Consider the following 25,295-nt stretch of genomic DNA (forward strand, 5'->3'; position numbering starts at 1 on the left):
TTTGACGTTTTAAAATGTTGACGTTTCCAATTTCGTACAAAAATCAAAAAGACACGTCAACTCGTCGCATCATGAAGGGATTTTTCTGTCTATTTTTCGCAATTTTTGTGTGTTTTTCCCAAGCATGGGCCACGCAAGACACTCTCGTGCTCCTCGATAATCTCGCCATCAAAGAGACTCATTCGATTTTCTTCAAAAACTTGCAAGGTAAGATTTTTTTTTCGAAAAACCGGCATCACGCCCCTTAAAAAAATCAATTTTTTTCACAGAACGTGGCTACAAATTGACTTACAAACTCGCTGACGATGCCAATTTAGTTCTTTCCAAATACGGGGAATATTTGTACAAAAATCTGATCGTTTTTGCTCCGAGCGTTGAGGAATTCGGCGGCGCCTTATCCGTGGAAGCCATCACGGATTTCATCGATAATGGCGGAAATGTTCTCGTTGCTGGCAGCACAAGTACCGGCAATGCCTTGCGTGAATTGGCGTCGGAATGTGGCTTCGAATTGGACGAAGAGAATGCCGCGGTAATCGATCATCTCAATTATGACGTCAGCGATGCCGGAGATCACACGAAAATCGTTGCGGAAAGTTCGAGTTTGATAGATTCGCAAATAATTGTCGGCGATCGCACCAAAGTTGACCCTTTGTTGTATCGCGGCACCGGAATTTTAGCTGATAAGGAAAATCCGTTGATTTTGCAAGTTCTTACGGCTGAAAGTACCGCTTATAGTTACGTACCTGATGCTCCGATCAAAGAATATCCGCATGCAGTTGGCAAAGGAACACTTTTGATTGCCGCCCTTCAAGCCCGGAACAATGCTCGTGTCGTTTTTTCGGGTTCCCTCTACTTTTTCAGTGACGAAGCCTTCACATCTGCCGTCCGTAAAGCCACAACTTTGACAAATCACAAGCAATCCGGTAACTTGGCAGTCTCTGTGGCCCTCAGCAAATGGGTTTTCGGCGAAACAGGTCATATTCGCGTCGCATCCGTCGAACATCACAAGGAAGGAGAGAAAAAACCACCAGCGGCATACACCATCATGGAACCCGTTGTCTATACAATCGCCATCGAAATCTTGGAAAACGGAAAATGGAAGCCATTCGAGGCGAAAGACATCCAACTTGAGTTCGTCCGCATCGATCCCTTCGTTCGCACAACCCTCAAATCCGTTGGCGGCGGAAAATATCAAGCAAAATTCAAAATTCCCGATGTTTACGGCGTTTATCAGTTCAAAGTGTTGTACGAACGCATGGGTTTGAGTTACTTGTACAGCACGACGCAAGTTTCGGTGCGTCCCTTGGAACATACGCAATACGAGAGATTCATTCCGAGCGCTTATCCGTACTACGTGAGTGCATTTTCGATGATGCTCGGCGTCTTTTTGTTCTCATTTGTCTTCTTGCACTTCAAAGAGGAACCGGCAAAAGTCGATTCAAAGAAAACTAACTAAGAAAAAGTAATTTTTTGTCTTTTTTTTTTTAAAGAATAAATAAACGTCATCTAATAAAATAACAAGGTTTTTGTACATTAATCCTCAATCAGTCAATTTTCGGTAACAGTCGTTCCAATTGTACCTTGGTGCCATATTTTTCGGCTTCAGCTTTGATTGCTCTGTATTGGGCGCTTATTTTAGCACTTTTTTCATCCACTTTTTTTCGTTGGTAGGCCGCCGCGTATCTGAAATGATTTTTTTTATTAAAAAATATTAAAAAAAATAACTATTAAAAATTATTTTTTTTTTAATTCAAGAAATTAAAATTATGGCACATTTTCTTTTGTATCAGAAATTCAAACAAATTTGTAAAAAAAAAATTATTTTTCAAAAAATTTTAAAAATTTTTTTGTTTAAAAAAAAAATTTAAATTATCATTACAAATTATGACAAAATTTATTCAAAAAAAATTAAAAAATTTTTAAAAATTTTAAAAATCAATACAAATTATGACAAATATATTCAGATCTTCAAAAAATTTGTAAAAAAAAAATTAAAAAATTTTTAAAAATTCAAAAAAGTTTTAAATTCATTACAAATTATGACAAATTTATTCAATTTTAGGTAAAATTTTGAAATTAAAATATTTTTTTTTTTTTTTTTTGAAAAATGATAAAATTTTAAAAATTTTTTCTCATTTACGATCATTATTGGTAAAAATTTTATTTTTTTAAATATAATTTTTTAATTTGACCTGATTTTGAAGATTTTTTAATTTTAGGATTAAAGTTTTCTTATAAATATTTCATTATCTATTAAAAATGATGAAAAATCATCAAAATTAGAGCTTTTGTCATCAGATATCAAATAAAAAAAGGTCTTATTTTGTTAGAAAATTTACTCCAAATGAACTTAGGTAAGAAAAATTTCATAAAAAAAAATTCTCGTTCTTATTTTTCCAAAATTTCTCGAATTTCTATCAAATTGACACATTTTTCATCAAAACTTGAAAAAATTTGTAAAAAATTTAAAATTTCTTTGATATTTTTCAAAATTTCTGAGTTCAAAATTGCTTCAAAATTGAACATTTTCGTTACTCATTAATTCTAATTTTTTGGAAAATCTTGAAAAACTAACAGAAAATTTCTCAAAAAATAAATTTACGATCAATTTTCATCAAATTTTTTGCAAAATTTCTTAAAAATTTCAATTAAATATCTTACCGGATCGCGAAATATTGTGCAATTACTCCAATACTAACTCCAATTAGGCAAAAATAAACCACATATTTGTTCGAAAATCGTCTCCCTCCTCGAGTCCAATCATGATCAGTCTGCGGCTCGTGAAATCCATGCTTATGCGGTCGAAAAATCTGCCCATTGTGCTCCACATAATTGAATTTCAGGCTATCATCGTACGCCTGTCGACTCGCAGTCTTTCCCAAAACCTTGTACGCCTCCATAACTTTCGCAAATTGAGACCCATCTTTGATGCTGGCATTCGTATCGGGATGATGTTCCTTGCTGAGCTTCACAAATGACTCGCGGATCTCTTTGTCGGTGCAGTCCTTCTTCAAATTCAAGACGTCGTAATGGTTTTCATTGCTTCTTGAATAATTTCTACAAGAAAAACGGGCTTTATGTAATAATTAATTGCAAAAAAAAATAATTGCGTCTTACCGTGTCATCGAGTTCCATGCAATGCCCTTGAAAATCTTCGTGTCTCTCAGGTGATTCGCATACATTTGCGAGTTTTGCCTTTTATTCGGCCTTTGCGACGCTAAAAACTGCTAATTTTGAGATAATTTCCTAAAATTTTGCGTTTTTTTAGACTTTCAAGGGATCAAAACATTCGAAAACTCGACTTTGTTTACTCGAATGACGTTTCAGATTCGAATTTGAGCGATAACAGAAATGACGGTTGATTCCGTTAGTCGCATATTGACCGATTTTTCATGAAAATCCTTGTTTTTTTGTGTTTCTCATCCAAAAAGGAAGTAAAATGAGCTCAATTACAATTAATCACTTATCGAATCAGGTAAAAAATTCTTTAAAATTGAAAAATTATTGAAAATTTAATGAAATTTCTTACAGGAATTGGCTTTTTTGTTTCAATTTTTGCCCACAAGTGACCTTCAACTCGTTTCTCATCGCTGGATGAACATTTGTACGACTTATTTTGCCAAAAAATATCATTTAAAACTGGAAAATGTCACTCTCAACAACTTTTCGGCTCCGGTTCAAGTCTTTAAATCATCAAATAAGGTCATCACAACGCTTACCTTGAGCAACGTTGACTTGGATTTCAGCGACAGCACCAATTTTTCCGAAGTTTTGCTCTTTTTGAAGCGTCTTCATGCCACAGTCACCGAATTAAAGCTTCATTATTCCATCAAACCCAACATCGATCTGATCCGAGGCTTTCAAAAAGTTGAAATTATCGAAATTACGGCGCCCAGTTGGTACGCCGAGATCGCAAACAGCAAAATTAGCTTCCCAGAAGTGCGGATTTTGAGGCTAAATGATTTCAATATTGAAGTTTTCGGTAAAAATATGTTCTGTTCGTTCTTCAAGAAGTTCTCGTACGTCGAGGAAATCGAAATTGAGGGAAATGTCATACAGAATTACAGTCAATTCGGGACTTTTTTCGGAAAAAAGTTGAAAAAGGTCCATTTTGACATCGATAATGATCAATTAGCGACAAAGACGATGGAATTTCTGACAATTATCAAGGGAATCGAGTTGCAAAAAGTTACTTTTGTCGTTAGGACGGCTTATGATGCGGAAATTTTGGAACGTTTGGTGATGGTTCATTCAACGTTGCACGAAATTAATGTAATTTCGACTCAGGGACATCTTCCGAGACCTCATCCAGCAATTTTTTCCGTTGAAATTACGTTGAAAGATGAGATTTTGGACGTTTTTAATGCTTTGGATGCATTTTCTGGCTTGGAATCGATTAAAGTTGACTTTCCGTTGAAAGTGAGTCATGTTCAGATCAATTGTTTCTTCGGTCATGACTTTTTCGAAGAACATTTTTCGGTGAAAACTCTCAAATTAAGCGGATTTAACAAAGATTGTATCCCTTGTTTCATCAATATGACCTCAACTTATCCAAATTTACGAGTTTTTGAGTACCAATCGGCGACACAAATTGATCTTGATGTCATAAAAATCGTCGGAAGTAACTTAATTCACTTGGAAGAGTTGCATCTCGCATACAAAACTTACGAAAAATCAACCGAACCAGGTTTCGCGAAATATTTCGATGAATGGCCTTCCATGAAAAAGCTGAAAAAATTAAAACTTGACCCGATTTCGTGTCAATGGTCTTTTTCAGGTCTAGTTAATTTGTGCGAAATGTGTCCCAATTTGGAAAAAATCCATTTTGATGGCGGAGCTGAGGTCAATGAAGATTTTTTGCAACCCCTAATGACTCGTTTGCCTTTTCTGCAAGACTTGACAATCGGAGAGACGAGTTCCAGACCAACTGTCGTCTCGAATTTGCCATTTTTGTTCGAGCAAGACATCGTGGAGGACTGCTATCAAAATATGGAGTTGATAGAAACGTTTCGACAACCTTGCCCCAGATTGAAAGAACTTCGATTACTCACCTGTGCCATGGATTTGTCGTTAAAATATCGATTGTTTCGGAACTTTACAAGCCTTAAAGTTGTTCAGGATCGAAAAACGATGCTCACTTCGAAGGAATTTTATGAAATGCGGGACCAATTTCATCAAGATGTTTCTTCAAAAGTGCAAAAAGAGCAAAAATCTGTAACGAAAGTGAAGAAATTGTTGCACAGTTGTTTTTGTTAAGACGAAAAAATTTAATTAATTTGCTTTTTGTTGTTGGGCAAGAATAAAAAAGATCAAAAGTAAGAAAAAATCATAAATTTTCGGAAAAATTCTGAGTGACTTAAGAAAAAATCATAAAATTTGTCGAGATTTTATGGAAAATACCTAATAAAAAAAAATTATTTATTATGTAAGTTTTTCATAAAATTGTAAAAAATTAAGAAAAATCAATAAAATAAGGAAAATTCCTAAATATTTCAGAAATCTTAAAAAAAAAATAATAAAAGCTTCGGATAAAATTAAAAAAATTTGAGAAAATTCAGAGAAAAAAAATTAAATTATTTAAAATTGAGTCAAAATTTTTGAATTATTTTTTTCAAAAAAATGAAAAAACTATAAATTTTTCATAAAATTAAAAAAATCTAGGTATATAAAATGCTTTAAATTGTAAAAATTAAGAAAAATTAATACAACTTTGCAAAAAATAAAAAAAATCTCACAATTTTTACTTTAATAAATTTAATAAAAATTTTTTATTTTTTTTAAAAATTGAAAAAATCAAAAAAAAAATTAAAAAAAAAATTGTAATTTTAAAATTTTTTTGTCTTTAATTTTTAAAAATTAAAATTATTAAACTTTAATTTTTAAAAATAAAAATTATTAAATTAAAATTAAAAAAAAAATTAAAATTATTTATTTAAAATTAAAAAAAAAAATATTTTTTCAGAAAACTGAAAATCTTTACAATTTTTCATAAAAGTTTTAAAATTTCGAAAAATTAAAAAAAAAACTTAAATTAAATCAAAAAAATTTCAAAAATTTGTCAAAAACTGAAAAGAAAAGAAAATAAAAATTATGCTAAGAATTAAAAAAAAAAAAAAAAATTGAACGACAAAAATTTAAATACCTGATTAAATTTTTTTACAAAAAAAAAAACAAAAATTCGTGAAAATTGATTAATTTATTTGATCAAACAAAAAAAAAGTAATACAAAAAATAATATTTAATAAAAAAAACATAAAAAAAGGTTTTTTTTAACATAAACGATACAACATTTTTCTCTGCATCCGATGTTGGAGCTCGCCACGCCGAATCATCGTATGAATAACTTTCATAACAGCTCGATCGGGATATTTTTGTCGTGCAAAGTCTTGAATGATATTTTGCTCCGACACCTGAGACCCGATCGCGAAACGTCTCTTCAACTGTTTCTCAATTCTATTCAACATTTCTTGATCTTCTTCTGTCGTGAAGCCTTCTGCGCCCGCCAAACTGCCCGACATCGCCGCATCCAACGTCGAAACTTGGAACAAACGAAGCGCTTCATTAACATGTGATTCCGTCGCAAATGGCTGCAACTGCATTTTCGCCAAAGATTCCGCAATACGGATAATCGCTTCGAGTTGTCGAACCGTAATTGGGATCGCAAGACGTTTATCGGCAGCTTTCTCTTGATCGTGTTGCCCGGTTCGCATGAGAACATAACGACTTTTCAGTTTGTCACCTGCTTCCTTCGTCAAACGTGGTCCGCAATGCGTTCGGCAATAATGAACGAATTTCTTGAGCGTTGCCAGCGGGATTTCGCCCTCTTTGACTTCCATTCCCGGCTTGTTGGCATTCAAATGGACGTTGATAATGTGTTTGGCCAACGTAACGTCGCGACTTTCGTCGTGCAAGTCCTTCACGATGAAAATCATGTCGAAACGCGACAAAATTGTCGGCATAAAATCGATATTTTCCTCGCCTTTGGTGTCATCCCAGCGCCCAAAAATGGAATTTGCCGCTGCCAGCACTGAGCAACGTGTGTTCAAAGTTGTCGTGATGCCCGCTTTGGCGATTGAAATTGTTTGTTGCTCCATGGCTTCGTGAATTGCGACACGATCGTCTTCCTTCATCTTGTCAAACTCGTCGATACAGACAACGCCGCCATCCGCAAGCACCATAGCGCCTCCTTCCATGATGAAATTACGTGAAGCCGGGTCTCGAATAACGCTAGCTGTCAAACCGGAAGCTGACGAACCCTTGCCCGAGGTATAAACAGCGATGGGGGCAACTTTTTCCACGAATTTCAACAATTGAGATTTGGCAGTACCCGGATCGCCGAGCAATAAAATGTTGATATCTCCACGTCGAGTGAGTCCATCGGGCATTCTTTTACGGGATCCGCCGAAAAGTAAGCAAGCAATGGCTTTTTTGATGTCAGTCGAGCCGAAAATTGACGGTGCAAGAGATTCTGCAAGAACATCTAATAGATTTGGCGTCGCTGCGAGTTTACGGAAATGCGACTCTTCTTCGGTTGTGATGTTATTAAAACGTGAAATAGCGCCAACGCCTTCACTGTCAACGGTAATGCCGACAACTCGCATGTACGGAGCCCGAACGCCCACAGTTGCCTTTTCTCTGCCGTCTTGTCTGCTCGGTTTGCCCACTTTACGGATGGAAAAAATGCCGTGAATAAGTACCCGATTGCCCGGTACGACTCGTTCGCACAAGCTACGATCGCAGAAAAGTGTCATGTGACGCGGAATTTCGCCCTGCGGAATAAAGTCGGGCAACTCTTGCAACTTGAGCACTTGGAAATCCATGCATTTGCATTTGTCGGGCAGAATGAAAAACGGATCGAGAGGACATTTGGGTCTTCCCGCTTGTTCCGTATTGCATTTTCGGGGCAACGGATAGCCCTCAAGTCCCGGATTTACATTCAAATTGGGAATTACGTTGCCGCACGAACGACACTGGATCGTAATTTTGTTCGCTTTTGCCTTAATTCCGGATGCAGCGACAATTATTCCAGCGACTTTTACCAATTTCGACACATATTCCGACTTGAGGTCCCGAATGTTGGTCGGATTCGAAATGGAATTCACCAAAACTTGAATATCCGGGATATGTTCTTCCGTTTCGGGACGCGGAGCGGTAATCTCGTCGACAACTTCCTTCGCGGCTTCTTCGAAAATTTGCAGATGTTCAGTTGGTTGTTTGTGCAACTTGTCCGCCAAATTTTCATCGAAGCCAGCCAAGTCTTCCAACTGAACTTCGAGGAAATAGCGGCCCAGCAAGTAGTTTCGCTTGAGTGTGTCACTGAATAAAAATGAAAAAAATTGAATAAATTGAGGAGGAATTTGAGAAAAAAACGAAATTACCGATATTTAAAATGAAAATTGTCCTCGTTGAAGGTGCGAATGAAATTCTTGTACTTGTTCTTTACAGCTTGCAAGTTGATTTGCTCCGTTTGTTGATCTTCTCCAGCAAAGTTGTCGGAGAAAAAGATACCAGCGTCATCAAATCCTTCCATTTTTTAGAGTTTTTTTTACGAAAATTTAATTTAATTTTTAAACAGTGAATTGGTTGCCGTGTTTGGTTTCTTTTTATTTCGTGAGACGATCGAAAGTGATAAATTGTGAAGTAAAAATTGCTCAATTTGAAACGCCTCCTTGAATTAACAGAGGAGAATTTCACAATTTTGTCATCCTCGAAAGACGCTATTTTTGGCGGCATCAATTTTTGACAGGAAATCCAGATCCAAGTTGGATAGGAGGCTTGGATGGGGGACTTGGATGGGGGACTTTGAAGGAAAATTGAGACGAATTAAATTGATAAACTTGGATCCGAGCCATCCAACTTTGATGAAAATCGGGTCGCATACTAAAATTCCATCCAAGTCCCTTGTTCAACGAGCCATTTCGCACGTTTTCCTTTTTTTTCAAAAAAACCGTCGAGGAAATTTTTTTTTTTATTTCTTCAAAAATCAAGGAGATTTTGATGGAAATCATCTTTAGAATGAATATTTATTTAATTTTAGCTTTGAAATCCATCAAAAGTTTTTTAGATCTTGACTTGAAAAATTTCATGACCGTTTTAATTTTTTTTTCGAAAAACGGTCAAGGAAAATTTTTTTTTTATTTCTTCAAAAATCAAGGAGATTTTGATGGAAATCATCTTTAGAATGAATATTTATTCAATTTTAGCTTTGAAATCCATCAAAAGTTTTTTAGATCTTGACTTGAAAAATTTCATGACCGTTTTAATTTTTTTTTTCGAAAAACGGTCAAGGAAAAAAAAAATTTTTTATTTCTTCAAAAATCAAGAAGATTTTGATGGAAATCATCTTTAGAATGAATATTTATTCAATTTTAGCTTTGAAATCCATCAAAAGTTTGAATTTCATGACCGTTTTAATTTTTTTTTCGAAAAACGGTCAAGGAAAAAAAAATTTTTATTTCTTCAAAAATCAAGGAAATTTTGATGGAAATCATCTTTAGAATGAATATTTATTCAATTTTAGGCTTAAAACTAATCGAAAAGTTTTTGGGCCCCTGAAAATTTATTTTTACAAAATTAAATAAAACAACTGCTCAAATTCTATTTATTACGAAGTTTATTACAAAATAGTCATAAAATAGTCAACAAGGTTTTTTTCTCTTTAATTTAATTACATTTAAAGATATGTTTATCTGTTATTATTCTACAGCATTGACATAAATAAGAATATCAAGTTAAAAAACTCTTTTCACAATAAAATCGACACATTAAGGCACTAATGTTTTGCAATTATTTTGATGATGGTAAGTGTGATAATGAAGTTTAGAGTTTCACTCAATAATAATAATTAATAAAATAATATAAAATAATTAATCAATAAATTTCTATACTTGAAAGGCTCAACAATTTATAAAGATTCTTTGTATGTAATTGCTTAAATACACTCCTAATGTTCTCTTAATATATTTTTTTTAATTATGAAATAAAAAGCTTCCCGTAATTTATTTATGCAGTTATTAAAATTAAACTTTTTTTTTCGCTAATACGACAAGAATACTTTTGTAGAATAAAATAATTTAAAGTTGAATAGTACTTTTTGATGATGATTGCTTAATGTTTTTTTTTCTTCTAAACATACATTATTTAAAATAAATTTACATTTTAATTTAAAAAAAAATCATAAAAATAAAAGGATCTTTTTTCTTTCATTTTTTTACTAGATCAGGCGGGCATAATAAAGTTATCAGCATTCACTTTTGTCTTCTTCAACTAATTGTTGGGTATCCTTGCCGGTGTCTGTATTGGAAGGATTCAGTTCACGTGGACGAATTTGTAATTTGGGAGATGATGTTCTATGTGTTATACTACTTGGTGCTAAGATTGCTGAAACTGGCTCTGTGAAAGGTCCAGCAGATGATGTGCCTTTTTTGTTGTTTGTTTTTGACACGTCAGCAGGAACTTCATAAATTCCTAAAAGAAAAGAAAAATTTTTTGTAATTAATTTTAAAGTTAATAGTACTTTTTGATGATTTTAATTTTACTTTTTAATTTTAATTTTATTTTAATTTTAATTTTAATTTTTCTTTTAATTTTTTAATTTATTGGAATTTTAATTTTTCAATTTTAATTTTAATTTTAATTTTAATTTTAATTTTAATTTTAATTTTAATTTTAATTTTTTTTTTTAATTTTAATTTTTGAATTTTAATTTTAATTTTAATTTTAATTTTAATTTTAATTTTAATTTTTAATTTTAATTTTAATTTTAATTTTAATTTTAATTTTAATTTTAATTTTAATTTTAATTTTAATTTTAATTTTAATTTTAATTTTAATTTTAATTTTAATTTTAATTTTAATTTTAATTTTAATTTTAATTTTAATTTTAATTTTAATTTTAATTTTAATTTTAATTTTAATTTTAATTTTAATTTTAATTTTAATTTTAATTTTAATTTTAATTTTAATTTTAATTTTAATTTTAATTTTAATTTTAATTTTAATTTTAATTTTAATTTTAATTTTAATTTTAATTTTAATTTTAATTTTAATTTTAATTTTAATTTTAATTTTAATTTTAATTTTAATTTTAATTTTAATTTTAATTTTAATTTTAATTTTAATTTTAATTTTAATTTTAATTTTAATTTTAATTTTAATTTTAATTTTAATTTTAATTTTAATTTTAATTTTAATTTTAATTTTAATTTTAATTTTAATTTTAATTTTAATTTTAATTTTAATTTTAATTTTAATTTTAATTTTAATTTTAATTTTAATTTTAATTTTAATTTTAATTTTAATTTTAATTTTAATTTTAATTTTAATTTTAATTTTAATTTTAATTTTAATTTAATTTAATTTAATTTTAATTTAAATTTTATTAATTTCTAAAATATTTACCTGTTTTATTATTTTCTAGACTAGGATCTGTAAGCGTTCCCGATTGCACTGCGTCGTACATTGGATTTGAAAAGTCTGTCGTTTTGGGATTCAATGTTTCAAGGGTGTATCCTTCCATGGGGGGAACTGTTGGCGGTTCTGTGGAGCCATTTGCGCCTCCAAACTCGACATTTGTTCCTTGTCGGAAGTAAACATTTTGTGATGGTAATGATATGTTCGGCAATATAACTTTGCCACTGCAAAAATAAATCATTAAAATCCTGCTAAAAATTTAAAAATCTTCAAAAAAATCTTACAATGGTTTTTTCTTATAGATAAAGTATGCAGCACCAATTAATCCTGCAATAATAAAGCACGCTAGTATGGCCAGTAGAATGGAATATCCGGTTGATGTGCCCTTTTGTAAGCTAATTTCCTGATAAACATCACACGTTTCGCCACTAAAACCATCGAGGCAGTTGCAAATTAGCTTGTTATCGACTCCTGTATCCTCACACTGTCCTCCATTCTCGCAGGGACAAACTCTTGGTGCGGGTCTCGGACGTTCAGAAGCTGAAAAGAAGAAAAAATCACGTGATTTATTAATAACGGCATTAAACCCAGTGAAAAAAAATTTAAATTTCGCTGCCCATGTGACATTCGACGTGAAGAAATTTTGTAAACATTGAATTTCCGACACCAGTTTCGTATTTTATTAACTTTAATTGACGATTTGGAATGCAAATAACGAGAAAAGTGCTTCACTTCCTCAATCTACCTCATAAATATTCGCATGTAAATAAGCTGAACGTGATATTAAGACGAAAAATGACCACAAATAACGATCGGTGAGTTTTGTGATTTTTTTCAAGGACAAACTTTTGATTTTTATTCGTTTTAGAATTGTTGCTGTGGCAAGTATGTTAAGCACGAGTGATAAAAAACACAATTTGACGCAAATTGAAAGTATAATTGACAAGGCGAAGAAGGGAAATGCCAAAGTAAGACTTATTTTTCTGAAATTTTTCAAAAAATTTCAATTTTTTTTCGTAGTTTGTCTTCTTTCCCGAATGCTGTGACTACGTCGGCGAGAATCGGTATCAAACAATCGAGCTGGCGGAAAGTTTTGACGGTCCCATGGTTCAAAAGTACAAAGAACTTGCCGAAAAAAATAATCTCTTCCTCTCCTTTGGGGGCATTCACGAGGCAATTTTCGACGAAAAAGGCGAAAAAACGAATCGTGTCCATAACACGCACATTTTAATCGACCCAAGTGGAAAAATTATCGGAAAATATCGAAAACTTCACATGTTCAATGTCGATACGCCTGAATTCAAGTATCGCGAATCGGAAATTGCCAAGCCCGGACAACAAATAACGCCGCCAATTGCAACTCCAATCGGAAATGTTGGTCTTCAAATTTGTTACGACCTGAGATTCCCGGAAGTTTCGACTTTTTTGCGGAAACAAGGCGCCTCCATTTTGACATATCCCTCCGCCTTTTCAGTTTCTACCGGAAAAGCGCATTGGGAGGTGTTGCTCCGAAGTCGCGCAATCGAGAATCAGTGTTACGTGATTGCCGCCGCCCAAAATGGCGCTCACAACAAAAAACGGAGCAGTTATGGACATGCCTTGATAGTGGATCCATGGGGTAAAGTCGTAGCTGAATGTGATCAAGAAACTGTTCCGGATGTGGCTTTTGCGGAAATTGATCCAAATAAACTCGAATCGGTGAGAAATAACATGCCTTGCTTCGAACATCGCCGAGATGACATTTACGCAATAAAATCTGTGACAGGAAGCACCGAAATTCAAAAAGATTTCATGTTTGGCCCACATAAAGTCCCAAAAGAGACAATTTTCTACGAATCCGCTCACAGTGTCGCCTTTACGAATATTCGGTGTGTTGTTCCGGGACACGTTCTTGTCGCTTCCAAATCCGCGAAAAAACTTTTGGGAGACTTGACACCCGAAGAAGCGGCGGATTTCTTCGAAACTGTGACAAAAGTGGAAAAAGTTTCGTTAAAAGTTCATGAAACGGCGTCTTCTACGGTAAATGTTCAAAATGGAGAATTTTCGGGACAGACAGTTGCTCATGTGCATTGTCACATTTTGCCACGAAGAAAGGGAGATTTTGAGTTTAATGACGAGATTTACATTGAATTGGCGAAACATGATGATCCGAAGAGGGAATTGGAAGCAAGAAGGTCGTTGGAAGAAATGACTGCCGAAGCAACGTTACTCAGACAAGTTTTCCAAGAGATGTACGAATTATAGGATTAAAAGGACGTTACAATTTTTAAAAATGTTTCCAATCAAATTTTTTTTGATGAGAGCCCATTTGATGGTTTTTAAGCTTGAAATTGATCAAAAATCATGGAAAAGTGCTTTGAATGTCTTTTTGATGGTTCTCAAGCTTAAAAATTGAAAAATAAAAAATACGTAAAAAATACGTAATTTTCATCTTGAGAGCCCATTTGATAATTTTTAGGCTTGATATTAATTAAAAATCATACAAAAGTGCTTTGGATGCCTTTCTGATGGTTCTCAAGCTTAAAAATTGAAAAATAAAAAATACGTAATTTTGATTTGATATTTTTTGGCTTGATATTAATTAAAAATCATACAAAAGTGCTTTGGATGCCTTTTTGATGGTTCTCAAGCTTAAAAATTGAAAAATAAAAAATACGTAAAAAATACGTAATTTTCATCTTGAGAGCCCATTTGATAATTTTTTGGCTTGATATTAATTAAAAATCATACAAAAGTGCTTTGGATGCCTTTCTGATGGTTCTCAAGCTTGAAAATTGAAAAATAAAAAATACGTAATTTTCATCTTGAGAGCCCATTTGATAATTTTTAGGCTTGAAATTAATTAAAAATTAAAAAGGGGAAATTAAAATTAAAAAAGAGAAAAAATCGGAAACATTTTCGAAAATTGCATTGGCCCAAAGTTAAAATCATCTAAAATGTACTTACGTGCATCACAAACAACTTCCGCCGTTGATCGATGCGTGGTCGGAATATTATTATCGGGACAGGCGCAACGTCTTCCGCCAGGAACTAACAAACACAAATGTGTGCACGGGTTGTTGTAGCAAGCATTTGGTAACGAAGTATTGTATCTTTGGTCGTGATACACCTTAACGCCGCTCGGATTTGGAATATTTCTTTGGACTGTCACTTGCACCCCTCGTCCAAATTTGTCTTGTTGAATGAGTTCCCCGGTATCCTTCGTCACCCAGAACAGCTGCGACTCAAACACATCCAACGAAATCGGCTTCTTCAACATTTCTCCTTGCAAAATCTTCCTCCTGCCACTTCCATCGGGCTTCATACTCTCGATCACGTTCAATTTCATGTCGGCCCAATAGATGGTGTGATCTTGCGCATAGTCAATTGCCAAGCCGCTCGGATGCCGAATCTCCTCCGTGATAATGGGACGTCGCTTGGAGCCATCTAACCACGAAACTTCGATTTTGGGTGCGGATCCGGCATCAGCCCAGAACATTCTGCCGAGTTGCGGATCAACGGCGATCGCTGTTGGTTGTTCAAGTCCCGTATTTACGACAGCACGACGATATCTGCCGTCAGTTTTCGCTACCATAACACGTCCTTTGGGTTTAGAACCTGCCCTATCGGTTTCAGTCCAATACAAATTGTCGGCGATCCAGTCAACGGCAATCGCAGTTGGCTTCGAATTGCCTTTCATCTTCAAATCTTGCGCGAATCCGGTCTTCGCTTGACCATTTTGGGCGTTTATCATGTACGAACGTTTGATGGTTTTGTCGTAACTGTCGACCCAGAAGACAATTTGCTGTTTAGGGTCGTAGTCGAGAGCTTCAATGCGTTTTTCCGACGCAATGACGTCCAATTCTTCCTCTTTTTTCAAGTCAAAAGCGCGGATTTCTTGTCCTGTCGCGAAAAGTGTCGTAATTCCGCCTTGCAGAGCTTTACAGACACCCGACATGGCATCTGATAATTTAAATCCACTGCGACAATCGCATTCGTATGTGCCATTAAGGTTCTTGCAAATGTGCGAACACGTGTGTTTTTGTGTCGCGCATTCGTCAATATCGAGACATTTCTTCTTGTTTGTCGCATCGATGATGTAACCCTCGTTACAATGACAAATATACGCGCCTTCCGTGATATTTGTGCAAGAATGTTCGCAACCGCCTCGTGTCTCCAAATCGCAATGTGCATTATGATGACATCCCAATTCGTCAGACAAATCGCCACAATCATCCGCAAAGTCACATAATTGCGTTCGTTGCACGCATTTTTTGTTGGCACACGTGAATTCGTTCGTTGGATCGCACGGTTTGATCTTCGCCGAACACATTGCCAAGTCATTTTCATCGCTGCCGTCACCGCAATTATCCACGCCGTCACACAGTTGATATTTCGCGACGCATCGATGATTGTTGCACTGGAAGCGTCTCAAAGTGTTGCAATTGAAATCGCTGCAAACTTCATGTGCTTCGTCCGAATTGTCGCCGCAATCGTCAGACCCATCGCACAAATCCACCGTCGATACGCACAAATTATTTTTGCATTGGAACTTCGATTCGGGGCAATATCGACCGCCGGGGAATCGCGGAGGGCAATTTAGCTCGTCGGACATGTCGCGACAATCGCGATCGCCATCGCAACGGAAATACGAGGCAATGCAGTGTCCAGATGCGCATTGGAAGGTGCCGTTTTTGCATTTAAAGTCTTCGCATGAGAGCTCGTCGGAACCGTCGCCGCAATCGTCTTCGTGATCGCAACGCCAACGACTCGAAATACATTTGCCGTTGCCGCAACGGAATTCGGATTCGGAACATTCGCGGTATTTTCCTTTGCAAAGTTCAGGTAATTCGTCGGATCCGTCTTGACAATCGTCGGCAAAGTCGCAGGTCCATTGTCTGTTAAGAGAAAAAAAATAAAATAAAAATTGAAAAAATTTCAGGTTTTTTTATAATAAAAAATTAATTTAAAATTAATTAAATTTAATCAAATTTTAAAATATTTTTAAAAAAATTTTTCTTGGTTTTAATTTTTTTTTTTAATTTTAAAATATTTTCAAATTGTGAAAAATATTTTAAAATTTAAAAAATATTTTTTTTTTTCAAAAATTTAATTTTTGAAATATTATTCAAATAATTAATTATTTTTAAAAATTTCTTAATATTTGAATTTCTTAAAAAAATTAAAAAAATTTATATTTTGAAATATTTTAAAAAAAATAAAGTTTTGATAAATATTGTTTTTTTGTTTTTTAAATTTTTAATTTTTAAATAAATAATTTTAATTAATTTTTTAAAAATTACTAATTTTAAAATTAATTTTTTTTTTTTTAGAACCACGAGTCTTTTAATTCTTCGAATATTTTAATTTTTTTTTTAATTTCTTAATTTTTTTAACTTCAAAAAAAATATTTTTTTTAAATTAATTTAAGAATTGAAAATTTAAATTTGAAAAATTAAATAAAGTTTTTACTCACTTTGGAATACATCTATTATTGCCACACTTGAAGTCAGTTTCGGGCGAACATTTTGGACAATATTCCGGCAGCTCATCCGATCCATCGCGACAATCATCTTTGCCATCGCAGAACAACCATTTCGGTATGCAACGATAATTGCTCTGTCCCGGACAACGTTGCCATCCCGTAGTGCAATTTCTCTGGCGACACATGTACGCCGGCTCATCCGAATCGTCTCCGCAATCATTATCAAAGTCACACATCCACAATTTCGGAATGCAGCGACCATTTTTGCACGAAAATTCGGTATCAGGATCGCAAGTTCGATTATCTAAAAGACAAAAATTTTTGGATTTTCATTTTTTTAGAAAAAAAATTGGGTTTCTTACGACAAATAGCGGGATCTTCATCGGAAGAATCTTTGCAATCGGAATCTCCGTCACATTTCCACGAATCGAGAATGCATCGACCACTGGATTTACATTTGAAATCTGTACTTGGGCATGGCAAATCGCAGTTCTTTTCGTCACTTCCGTCCTGAAGAGTTAAAAGTTGATTTTTTGTTCATTTTATTGTAAAAAAAGTAAACTTACTTGACAATCATCGACCCCGTCGCAAATTGTAGCTGAAGGAACACAATTTGTATTCTCGCATTGGAAGGTACCTGCTCTGCAATGTCTTGGAGGACATGTTGAAGGCTCATCTGAAATGTAAAAATTTATTTCTAAGTCAAAAATGTTTGAAATTTTTTTAACATAATATTTTGAGAAATTTTTAAATGGAAATGTTAACATTAAATATCAAAAAATTTAGGAAATATTTAATTTTTCGTACCAATTTTCTTCAAAAAAATTTTATTTAAATCAGATCAAAAGACAAAATTGTCTTTTTTTCAAATTTTCAGAAATTTTTTTTTCAAATTTGTCAAGAAATTAATTCAAAAATTAAAAAAAAATGTTTTTTGCATAAAATGTTAATTTTTTCTATCGACTTTAAAAAAATAAAAAAAAAATCACTAAAAATTTGAAAAATTAAGAAAAAAATAAAATTTCAAGTGAATTTAACAGAAATTTGAAACTATTAATAATTTTCTTGTCGAATATTTACTAAAAATTTATTTTTTTTATATTTGATGTCTTCATACAAAAAATGATCGAAAAAAAATAAAATTTTTGAGGAAGAATTTTTAAATTTTTTCTACAAATTTTCTTTAAAAAAGTTTTCATAATTTTTTAAAAATTTTAGTAAAAATTATCAAATTTGTAGAGAAAATTATTTATCAATAATTGATTAAAAAAAGTTTTTTTTGGAAAAAAAATTTTACTTTTTAGAATAATTTTTAGTATCTTTAAAAAATAAAAAAAAATTAAATTTTTTTTTCAAATTTTGTAAAAAAAAAAATAAATTCTTACCTGACTTATCGCGACAATCTGGTTCGCCATCACATTTCCAGAACCACGGAATACATTTCTCATCAGCGCCTCCGCATCGATGCTGCCCTGCCGTACAATTAGCGATGCAAGTTTTCTGATCTCTCGCCAAATAATAGTGATTTGGACACGAACACTTATAACTTGGCGCTCCCTCTTCAAAGTATCCCTCAACATTTAAATATGTCGATTCCAATGGCGGCGCCAACAAACACAAATGCGAACATCCTCCATTATTCTCGCCACACGGATTTTTGTACGGTAATTGTCGCAACGGATGCATAATGTGCAAGTCATAGGGGCGATGTGTCGTATTTCGGAGCACTTGAATGTCTTTACCGGATCCCTTGTTGGCTCGCATGATCGCTTTCATGTTCCAATCGGTCCAATAAACCATATCATCGAAGATCGACAAGGCAAATACGTGAGGAACCTTCGCGCCGGACAGCACAACGTGTCGATGACGTCCTTCGAGATCCGTAAAAGCGATGTAATCCAAATGGGCATCGGCGAAATAGATGCGATCCGTGAAATAATCGATGGCGAGGGCATTTGGCCAGGCAATGTCGTCTTCCCATGTGAGAATTCGCGAAAAGTTTGAGCCATCCATGCCCATTTTAGCGATATAGGCTTGAAGATGCCATGATGAAAAGTACAAATAACCGATTCCGGGATGGACAACTACTGCTCGAGGATCAACAACGCCACTTTTGAGAGTTTTGCGATAAGTTCCATCCAATTCAGAGACATCCAAGTTCTTCGAATGACGATCCAGCCAATATAATTTTCTTCCGACCCAATCAACAGCGAGTCCCTCAAGTCCATGCGAATCATGTTTAATCACCGGTTCCTTCTTGAATTTCCCATCCTCGCCAACTTCGTTCAAATCTGAGCGGAAAATCGTCTTTGCCGTCACGTCACAGAAATACATCTTGTTCTCCTTTTGATCAAAGTCCAAAGCAACGACATTCATCAAATCCTGATGCACAACATTGTACTGCTTGCCATCCGCCGACATGTTTCGCACGTAATATTTATTCGTGAAAATCAGCCATGGCGGCGTGTTGTCCTTCCGCTTGCACGTTTGCATGTCAAGTTCGCGTTCGTAGTACTTTTCGTCGCATTTGCAGTAATATCCGCCGGGCGTGTTTGAGCAATGTTGCGAACAAACGGCGGGCGTTTCAACGCATTCATCGATGTCAGCGCACGCTTTTTTGTCGGCAAGCAACTTGTAGCCCTGATTACAGTCGCAATAGTAACTCGTCAAGGTATCAACGCATTTGTGACCACATTGATGGATTTCAACTTTGGCACATTCATCGACGTTGCAATGCAAGGGCTCGTCAGATTCGTCGGGGCAATCGGCGACTTTGTTGCAAACCAAGTGATAATCGATGCACTGACCACTTGCACATGCGAATTTGTTCTCGGGACATGTCGTGTTGTCTTTTTGGCAGCCAACTTCGTCGGAATTGTCGCCGCAATCGTCTTCGCCTGAAATTTTAGAAAATGTTAAATTGACTTTTAAAAAAAATTGAGCAAAATTTGATTTAAATAAAAAATTTTTAGATAATTTTATTATTTGTCGGAAAATTTCCAAAATTAAAAAAAAAAATAATTTTTAGAAAACTTTATGAATTTATGAAAAAAATTAGAAATATTGTTTTTTTTTATTTTCAATGTTGTCAAGTTTTTTTAAAACTTTATGTTTAGATTTTCACAAAAATTTATTTTTTTCAAGCGTTTTCTTGACAAATTTTTAAATTTTTTAAAATACTTCTTGAAAAAAAGTTTAAAAAAAATATAAATTTTAAAAAATTTTTCGAAAAATTTAAAAATTTAAATTTTTGTAAAAAAATAAAAAATTTCAAAAAAATTTGCGAATCTTTACCAATTACCCACAAATTGTATTTTTTTTTACAAAGTTTCGACTTTTTTTTTATTTTTAAAGTTAAATGTAATGCTTTTGAAAGCTTGATCTTGAATTTCAAAAAGGTTTATTTTTTTTTCAAATCGGAAAGTTTATAAATTTTACAGAATTTCATTAAAACATTTTAATACTTTTAAAAATAAATTCTAAAAAAAGAAATTGAATTAATTTTAAATTTTTTCCGTAAAATTTATTAATTTTCTTTCACAAATAAAGATTTTTGAGAATTTCGCAAATAAAAAAAAATCGAAAATTTTTACAATTATTCTACATTTTTTAAAAAAATTAATAAATTTTAACGAGTTTTCGAAAAATTAAAAAAATTTTTAAAAATATTGTTTCAAATTTGGTCAAAAACTGAAACTTACCATCACATCTGAATTGATTTCGGATACATTTAAAGTTTTGACAAGTAAATTCTTGAGGAGAACACGTTTTGTATTGATTGTTACAGAATTTTCCTTCGTCACTTCCGTCTCCACAGTCGTTATCATGATCGCAAAGCCAGCCCTAAAAATGTTTTTGTAAAAATTATAAATTTTTTTAAAAATTTCAAGAATTTTCAATTTTACCTTATTGATACATCTGCCATTATCACATCTAAACTGATCATCTGAGCAATTTTGTGGAGCGGGACAATTATGCAACTTGGCATCTTCATCAGCGCCATCTTTAAAAAAAAATCATAAAATTATAAAATAAGTCAAAAAAAAATTTTTTTATATCATTTTCGTACCAACACAATCTGGATCACCATCGCACAACCATTTTCTGGGAATACATTGAGCTCTATTCCATTTTTTATTTTCCTCGCAAGTGAATTCTGTCTCATCATCGCATTTTCTGTCGTTACATTGATGTCGATCGTCTTCATCTGAGTTGTCCAAACAGTCGTTATCGCCTAAAAAAATACAAAATTTAATAAAATTTCGACAAAAAATCTCAAAAATTTTAATTTACCATCACAAATGTAAATGCGAGGGATACAATTTCCATTGTCGCAAGTGAACAAATCGCCAAAGCAGGTTCTACCTTCGGTCTTGCAGTACTCTGGAGGCTCATCTGCCGAGTCTTGACAATCATCGTCGCCATCACAATACCAAGTAGCGGGGATACATCTGTGGTTGGGACATCTAAAGCTGTTTTGTGGGCAAGTTCGTTGCGCGCAGTGTAGAGGATCTTCGTCAGAATTGTCTGGAAATTAAAAAAAAAGTTAAATTTTCTAATTTTTACAATTTTAAAGGGAAATTTTACCTCCGCAGTCATTATCGCCATCACATAACCAATAAGGTTCAACACAAATGTTGGTCTTTTCGCATTTAAGGTGATTTGGAGGGCAAGTTGTGTTTGTTGGGCATCTATCGTGTGTCTCATCAGATGTTTCATTGTCTTTGCAGTCGTTGACTCCGTTACAAACCTAAAAAAAATGAGATAATTTAGTTAATTTTTTGTCAAAATAAATATTTTTGTATCAAATTTTTGAAGAAAAAATATTTAAAAAAAAGTTTTATTTTTAAGAATTAAAAAAAAAAAGTGACAAACATTTTTAAAAGTTTATTTTATACAATTCAATGACTAAAAAATTATGAACTTAAAAAAAATGATAAAAAAATTAGTTAAAAAAATTATTTTGTTTTCACAAAAGAGAAAAAATTAAAAAAAAAATTAATTTAAAAAAAAAATTAAAAATTTTATTAAAAAAATTCAATTTTTTTTTAATTTTCTTGAAGAAAAATTATTTTTAATAGTACCTAGTTTTTAAAATAATAAAAATAAAAAAAAAATAATTTTTTCAAAAAAAGAGAAAAAAATATTAAAACTTAAAAAATTAAATTTTTTAAAAATTTTATTATATGAAAAAATTAAGAAAAAAAATCGTAACTTCTTTAATATCAAAATTTTAATTAAAAAAATTAAAGTATTTTTGTCCTAAAATTATATAATATAAAAATATAAAAAAAAATATATAAAATTATTTTTTAAAATTTTTTTCAAAAAGAAATTTTTAAAGAAAATTCAGAGAAAATTCTCATAAAAGTGAAAGCTTTTAATAATAATTTTTTTTTAAATTTTTTTCAAAAAAATTAAATTAAAAATAATAAAAATTTCAATAAAAAATTAAAATTTTATCCCTTACCTGATGCTGCGCAATACACCTTCCATTCTTGCAGGTGAATTCCCCATCAGCACACGGCGGATAAACGCAATCTTCCTCATCCGAGCCATCTTTGCAATCATTTTCATGATCACATTTCCACGATTTAAAGATACATCTGCCATTATTACATCTAAATTCGTTCGGCGAACACGAATGGAAAGCACAATAATTCGTATCCTCATCCGAATTGTCTCCGCAATCATCATCTCCGTCACAAGCCCACATCCTAGAAATACATTTTCCGTTTCTACAATAAAATTTACTTGCATCACAAGTATGATTTTTCGGGGCACACATCCTTCCTTCATTCACGGGCTTCGTGTTATCATCGCAACGACACTCTGGTTTGCCATTCATGCCCGGATGACAACTTTGCGCACATCCCCCATTATTCTGAAGACACGGATTTGCCGAGCATTTTTGACGGGTTTGCGAATAAACGTGAATATCCCTCGGTGAATCATCTAAACGTTTGACCATTTCGATCATATTTGCTCCGGTATGCTTCTCCGCTCGATAAACGCCACGCAACTGCAAGTCGGTCCAATAAATGTAATCACGGAAAACGGTAATAGCGAAGGGGTAAATGGTTGCTGCTACCAAAACTTCACGATTCTTGCCATCGAGTTGGGATCTTTCGATTTTTTCGCGAACAGCATCGGTCCAGTACAACATTCGTTCATCGTAGTCGATCGCCAAGCCACTCGGTTGCGACAAATCCTTGTCAATTATCGCCCGTTTCAGAGATCCCGCCATTGTTGTGCGGAAAATCTTGCCTGAGGTGCCAAAACGACCCCAATCCGTGTAATAAAGTGTTCCGTTGCACGGATCCAGCACAATTGCACGCGGTCTTTCGACCCGAGCGATCATAATTAGTTCCGTGCCATCCAGATTCATCGCGTAAATCGAATTATTCGACGAATCTGTCCAATAAACCTTTTTCTGGGTCCAATCATAAGCAATTCCCTCGGGATTTATGCCTTTGCTGATAATCGACGTCAAATCCCCAGGTGCTTTGGCATCCGTAAACGCGATTTTAGGCCAGGGACGAATTTGGGTGAAGAATAATTTGTCATCCTGATAATCGAAATCGATTCCTACGACATTTGTTAAGTTCGTGATCGGAGCAAAAGGCACTCTTGTGGATTTCGGATCCAAATCTACAGCTCGAATTTCAGTTCGGGTCGAGAAAACGACATATTCATTGACAATTTCGCATTTTCTTCCATCACTGCTAATTTTGCCAGTAGCACATTCGCATTTGAAATTGAGTCGTCCTGTAGTTGAAGCTGGCGCATCTGGCGGAAAACTAAAACATAATTGATCGCATCCCCCGTTTCCGAGACGAGCACAGGGATTGTTGTCGTCATTTGGTTGATTGGTGACGTCATAGATGACAATATCTCGTAATTTTTGGAGGTTCGCGCGGAATTTTTCAGGTAAAGTGTTGTTACCGGGCAACTTGGATGCCTTGAAAATCGTCAATAAATTGCGATCGACCCAATAAACGTCGCCCAAATGCACCGCAATTCCCATTGGATTCGGTAAATTACGACGAATGACTTGCCGATTGCCGCCGCTGTACGAAATCTTTTGAATCATATCGAGTTTCGAGTCTACCCAATAAACGTCGTGCGTTAACATGTCGACTGTCAAGTCCCGCGGATTCGAAATACCCGAAGTTACGACGGGAGTCCAATTCGAACCATCTAAATACGCTTTTCCTATTCTCGGGTACTGCCCGTAATCGATCCAGTACAAGAGACGTTTGATTGGATTCACTGCCAGCTCACGGGGCGCATCTGTCGTTGTCTTTACGAGAATTTTTCTGTTTGTTCCATCCAACCAACACACTTCGACATAATTTTCGTGCGGATAGACATTTGTGAAATACAAATTGCCCGCTACCCAGTCGATAGTTAGGCCACGAATGCCGTTGCTGCCGATGCCGTCTTTGATCACGTGTTGCATTTCCGTGCCGTTCGGGCGAATGCGGAAAATTCCGTTCCATTGTCCGCGATTATATTCAGCCCAGTAGATCCACGGGTCTTGGTACAAAACGTCAACGTGAAGAATATGATGCCCAGGTCCCGAAATGGGAAGCATTGCTTCGGCACTTTCGACTAAACTGTAGCCACGAGTGACATCGAGTTGCGACACGACAGCGAATGAACGATAAGCGATGCAGTTGACTTCGTTTTCTTTCTTGTAACCGATGTTGCAAGCGCAAGTACGAGAGCCGCCAGTTGATGGGATGCAAATGTGCTCGCAGCCGCCGTTGTTTGTTTGGCAGGGATGCTGAGGCATGGAGCGTTTTTTGAAGATTGTCATGCCTGAAAAAATTATAAAAATTTTTAGAGTTGATTTATAAAGAAAAATTAAATTTAAAAAAAATAAATAAAAAAAATTACCTAATTTTAAAAATAATAAAAAAATAAATAAAAATTTAATATTTAAAAAATATAAAATAAAGAATTGAAATTAAAAATAAATATTTAATTTTTTTTTCTATTTTCGTTAAATATCCCTCCATTTGTTTTTGCTTTGATTTTGAGAAAAGTCAATAATTTTGATGCTCAATAATTTTTAAGAAGAAATAATTTTTTTAAAAATTTAAAAATGGCGGATTTAACGATCAGCTGATCAAAAATGAGGTTAGGTTTAAATGATCTTAACAAAATTTTAAAGAAAGATTATGAAAGTTAAAAAAAAATAATAAATTTTTTTTTTCTTCTCCAAAAATACTTTTCATTAAGTATGTAACTGTATGTAATTTTTAAAATATTTTTCACTTAATTTTTTTATTTTTTTCTCTTAATTTTCATTTTAAATTACATAAATTAGTTTTTTTTGTCAACTTTAAAAAGAAAAATTTCTTTAATTTTTTTTTCATAATTTTATGAAAAAATTATTTGAAAAATGTAAAAA

At 33.5% G+C, this 25,295-nt stretch overlaps 6 protein-coding genes across 6 annotated transcripts in view; 3 read left to right on the forward strand and 3 right to left on the reverse strand.

Moving 5' to 3' along the window:
• The first annotated feature begins 3 nt into the window (after nt 1-3).
• LOC134836195 (dolichyl-diphosphooligosaccharide--protein glycosyltransferase 48 kDa subunit) lies at nt 4-1,456 on the forward strand. The gene is made up of 2 exons (XM_063851467.1): nt 4-207; nt 270-1,456. Exons 1-2 carry the CDS (start codon nt 15-17, stop codon nt 1,454-1,456), a joined length of 1,380 nt encoding a protein of 459 aa, XP_063707537.1. The 5' UTR covers nt 4-14.
• A 7-nt stretch (nt 1,457-1,463) lies between these two features.
• Nucleotides 1,464-3,327, reverse strand: LOC134836196 (dnaJ-like protein 60). Its single transcript, XM_063851469.1, has 3 exons — nt 3,118-3,327; nt 2,662-3,057; nt 1,464-1,683 (listed from the first exon to the last, which is right to left on the reverse strand). Exons 1-3 carry the CDS (start codon nt 3,180-3,182, stop codon nt 1,545-1,547), a joined length of 600 nt encoding a protein of 199 aa, XP_063707539.1. The 5' UTR covers nt 3,183-3,327; the 3' UTR covers nt 1,464-1,544.
• Nucleotides 3,328-3,355: 28 nt separating this feature from the next.
• Nucleotides 3,356-5,355, forward strand: LOC134836192 (uncharacterized). The gene is made up of 2 exons (XM_063851464.1): nt 3,356-3,475; nt 3,532-5,355. Exons 1-2 carry the CDS (start codon nt 3,440-3,442, stop codon nt 5,254-5,256), a joined length of 1,761 nt encoding a protein of 586 aa, XP_063707534.1. The 5' UTR covers nt 3,356-3,439; the 3' UTR covers nt 5,257-5,355.
• Nucleotides 5,356-6,177: 822 nt separating this feature from the next.
• Nucleotides 6,178-8,607, reverse strand: LOC134836190 (DNA replication licensing factor Mcm5). Its single transcript, XM_063851462.1, has 2 exons — nt 8,379-8,607; nt 6,178-8,316 (listed from the first exon to the last, which is right to left on the reverse strand). Exons 1-2 carry the CDS (start codon nt 8,528-8,530, stop codon nt 6,270-6,272), a joined length of 2,199 nt encoding a protein of 732 aa, XP_063707532.1. The 5' UTR covers nt 8,531-8,607; the 3' UTR covers nt 6,178-6,269.
• A 1,164-nt stretch (nt 8,608-9,771) lies between these two features.
• LOC134834937 (low-density lipoprotein receptor-related protein 2) overlaps nt 9,772-25,295 on the reverse strand; it is a 35,572-nt gene continuing 20,048 nt past the window's right edge. Inside the window, exons 8-21 of the mRNA XM_063849764.1 lie at nt 22,347-24,700; nt 21,464-21,626; nt 21,170-21,403; nt 20,946-21,110; nt 20,782-20,879; nt 20,578-20,719; nt 18,262-19,773; nt 17,443-17,552; nt 17,239-17,386; nt 16,868-17,180; nt 14,359-16,289; nt 11,697-11,952; nt 11,401-11,636; nt 9,772-10,467 (exon numbers count right to left, since the gene is read on the reverse strand). Of these exons, the coding sequence (XP_063705834.1) occupies nt 10,241-10,467; nt 11,401-11,636; nt 11,697-11,952; nt 14,359-16,289; nt 16,868-17,180; nt 17,239-17,386; nt 17,443-17,552; nt 18,262-19,773; nt 20,578-20,719; nt 20,782-20,879; nt 20,946-21,110; nt 21,170-21,403; nt 21,464-21,626; nt 22,347-24,700 (7,889 nt within the window). The 3' untranslated portion in view covers nt 9,772-10,240. The remainder of the gene's footprint in view (nt 10,468-11,400; nt 11,637-11,696; nt 11,953-14,358; nt 16,290-16,867; nt 17,181-17,238; nt 17,387-17,442; nt 17,553-18,261; nt 19,774-20,577; nt 20,720-20,781; nt 20,880-20,945; nt 21,111-21,169; nt 21,404-21,463; nt 21,627-22,346; nt 24,701-25,295) is intronic.
• LOC134833991 (nitrilase and fragile histidine triad fusion protein NitFhit) lies at nt 12,058-13,665 on the forward strand. The gene is made up of 3 exons (XM_063848501.1): nt 12,058-12,227; nt 12,281-12,380; nt 12,433-13,665. Exons 1-3 carry the CDS (start codon nt 12,118-12,120, stop codon nt 13,654-13,656), a joined length of 1,434 nt encoding a protein of 477 aa, XP_063704571.1. The 5' UTR covers nt 12,058-12,117; the 3' UTR covers nt 13,657-13,665.

The sequence above is a fragment of the Culicoides brevitarsis genome, chromosome 3 (assembly GCF_036172545.1).
Source record: "Culicoides brevitarsis isolate CSIRO-B50_1 chromosome 3, AGI_CSIRO_Cbre_v1, whole genome shotgun sequence".
NCBI classification, from domain to species: Eukaryota; Metazoa; Arthropoda; class Insecta; order Diptera; family Ceratopogonidae; genus Culicoides; species Culicoides brevitarsis.

What these genes read in the sequence shown, in the direction of transcription:
- LOC134836195 (XM_063851467.1), top strand. Translation starts at nt 15, where the DNA reads ATGTTGACGTTTCCAATTTCGTACAAAAATCAAAAAGACACGTCAACT. An exon ending in TTTCTTCAAAAACTTGCAAG is followed by an intron (nt 208 to 269) that starts GTAAGATTTTTT and finishes TTTTTTTCACAG; the next exon opens with AACGTGGCTACAAATTGACT.
- LOC134836196 (XM_063851469.1), bottom strand. Translation starts at nt 3,182, where the DNA reads ATGTATGCGAATCACCTGAGAGACACGAAGATTTTCAAGGGCATTGCA. An exon ending in GCATGGAACTCGATGACACG is followed by an intron (nt 3,058 to 3,117) that starts GTAAGACGCAAT and finishes TTTTTCTTGTAG; the next exon opens with AAATTATTCAAGAAGCAATG. An exon ending in GCACAATATTTCGCGATCCG is followed by an intron (nt 1,684 to 2,661) that starts GTAAGATATTTA and finishes AAATCATTTCAG; the next exon opens with ATACGCGGCGGCCTACCAAC.
- LOC134836192 (XM_063851464.1), top strand. Translation starts at nt 3,440, where the DNA reads ATGAGCTCAATTACAATTAATCACTTATCGAATCAG. An exon ending in TTAATCACTTATCGAATCAG is followed by an intron (nt 3,476 to 3,531) that starts GTAAAAAATTCT and finishes AATTTCTTACAG; the next exon opens with GAATTGGCTTTTTTGTTTCA.
- LOC134836190 (XM_063851462.1), bottom strand. Translation starts at nt 8,530, where the DNA reads ATGGAAGGATTTGATGACGCTGGTATCTTTTTCTCCGACAACTTTGCT. An exon ending in AATTTTCATTTTAAATATCG is followed by an intron (nt 8,317 to 8,378) that starts GTAATTTCGTTT and finishes ATTTTTATTCAG; the next exon opens with TGACACACTCAAGCGAAACT.
- LOC134833991 (XM_063848501.1), top strand. Translation starts at nt 12,118, where the DNA reads ATGCAAATAACGAGAAAAGTGCTTCACTTCCTCAATCTACCTCATAAA. An exon ending in ATGACCACAAATAACGATCG is followed by an intron (nt 12,228 to 12,280) that starts GTGAGTTTTGTG and finishes TATTCGTTTTAG; the next exon opens with AATTGTTGCTGTGGCAAGTA. An exon ending in CGAAGAAGGGAAATGCCAAA is followed by an intron (nt 12,381 to 12,432) that starts GTAAGACTTATT and finishes TTTTTTTCGTAG; the next exon opens with TTTGTCTTCTTTCCCGAATG.